This window comes from Phytophthora parasitica, assembly GCF_000247585.1.
Source record: "Phytophthora parasitica INRA-310 unplaced genomic scaffold supercont2.66, whole genome shotgun sequence".
Taxonomy (NCBI): Eukaryota; Oomycota; class Peronosporomycetes; order Peronosporales; family Peronosporaceae; genus Phytophthora; species Phytophthora nicotianae.
Window position 1 is genome coordinate 249134 of NW_008649052.1, and position 890 is coordinate 250023.

At 44.7% G+C, this 890-nt stretch overlaps 1 protein-coding gene across 1 annotated transcript; it reads right to left on the reverse strand.

Annotated features, from left to right (window-relative positions):
• Window positions 1-16: 16 nt before the first annotated feature.
• PPTG_24074 (hypothetical protein) lies at window positions 17-465 on the reverse strand (the record flags this gene model as incomplete). The annotated part of the gene is made up of 3 exons (XM_008915022.1): window positions 17-53; window positions 112-218; window positions 295-465. 3 exons carry the CDS (start codon window positions 463-465, stop codon window positions 17-19), a joined length of 315 nt encoding a protein of 104 aa, XP_008913270.1.
• Between the last annotated feature and the right edge of the window lie 425 nt (window positions 466-890).

Consider the following 890-nt stretch of genomic DNA (forward strand, 5'->3'; position numbering starts at 1 on the left):
GACATTGGAATAAGTATCATACCCGATTGTCGATCAGAAACGTCACAGAGACTCTCGTTCAGATGAATCTCATTAGGCTGGATGTGTTCAAACATGGCGCCATCCACGTACGCGATATCACTTCGATCTTGAGTCATCACTTGTATAGCAAGTCGAATGCACATATCATTAAGCCACTCACCACTGCGAAACGCCAGAAGTTCGTATAAGAAACACACCTGCATGAACCATGTCATCATTAGCACATGCTGCCACATACCATCACATATTCACATACCAAGCACAAATGCATACCTCGTTGTCGCGGATCTTTATCGAGGCATACACAGATGCCGCTCGTAGAGCCGAGGTTATTCCATCGACACGGTCTACTGCCACGGACCTCTTTTGTGTCTGAGCCACAATCCACTTCAAGCAAGCATCCACGTTCTTCAAATACTTGCGTTTCTGATGAAAGCGCGTCATGGTACCAATAATTGATTCCGAGTACACCGTCGCGTCCTTATCAAGGCTCGGAAGAAATTTGACAACTGGACCACTCTCAGAGGATAGATCGATACGCTTATCTAGCAAATTCTTCGTCTCCAAATTGTTCTTTTATTTGCCAATTCCTTTGATAACATGTGAGTATAGTATGTATATGTGGCTGTATGTAATCCTATGTGACTGTTGGTGCTTGCCTTAGTTAAGGGAGTCACATCACGGGACGTCCGGAGCATGATCAGGAGTATTCAGAATGAAGTAAAGGTTGAAAGTGTCGACGAACGGGTTAGACATATGCTGGATGACTTCAAGAAGGTGGACCCTGGAAGCGTAGCTCAACGCTGCGTGAATGATGGCAACGTTGCAACATGCTTAACATTTCAAACTGTCGGCATGAGAAAGATTTT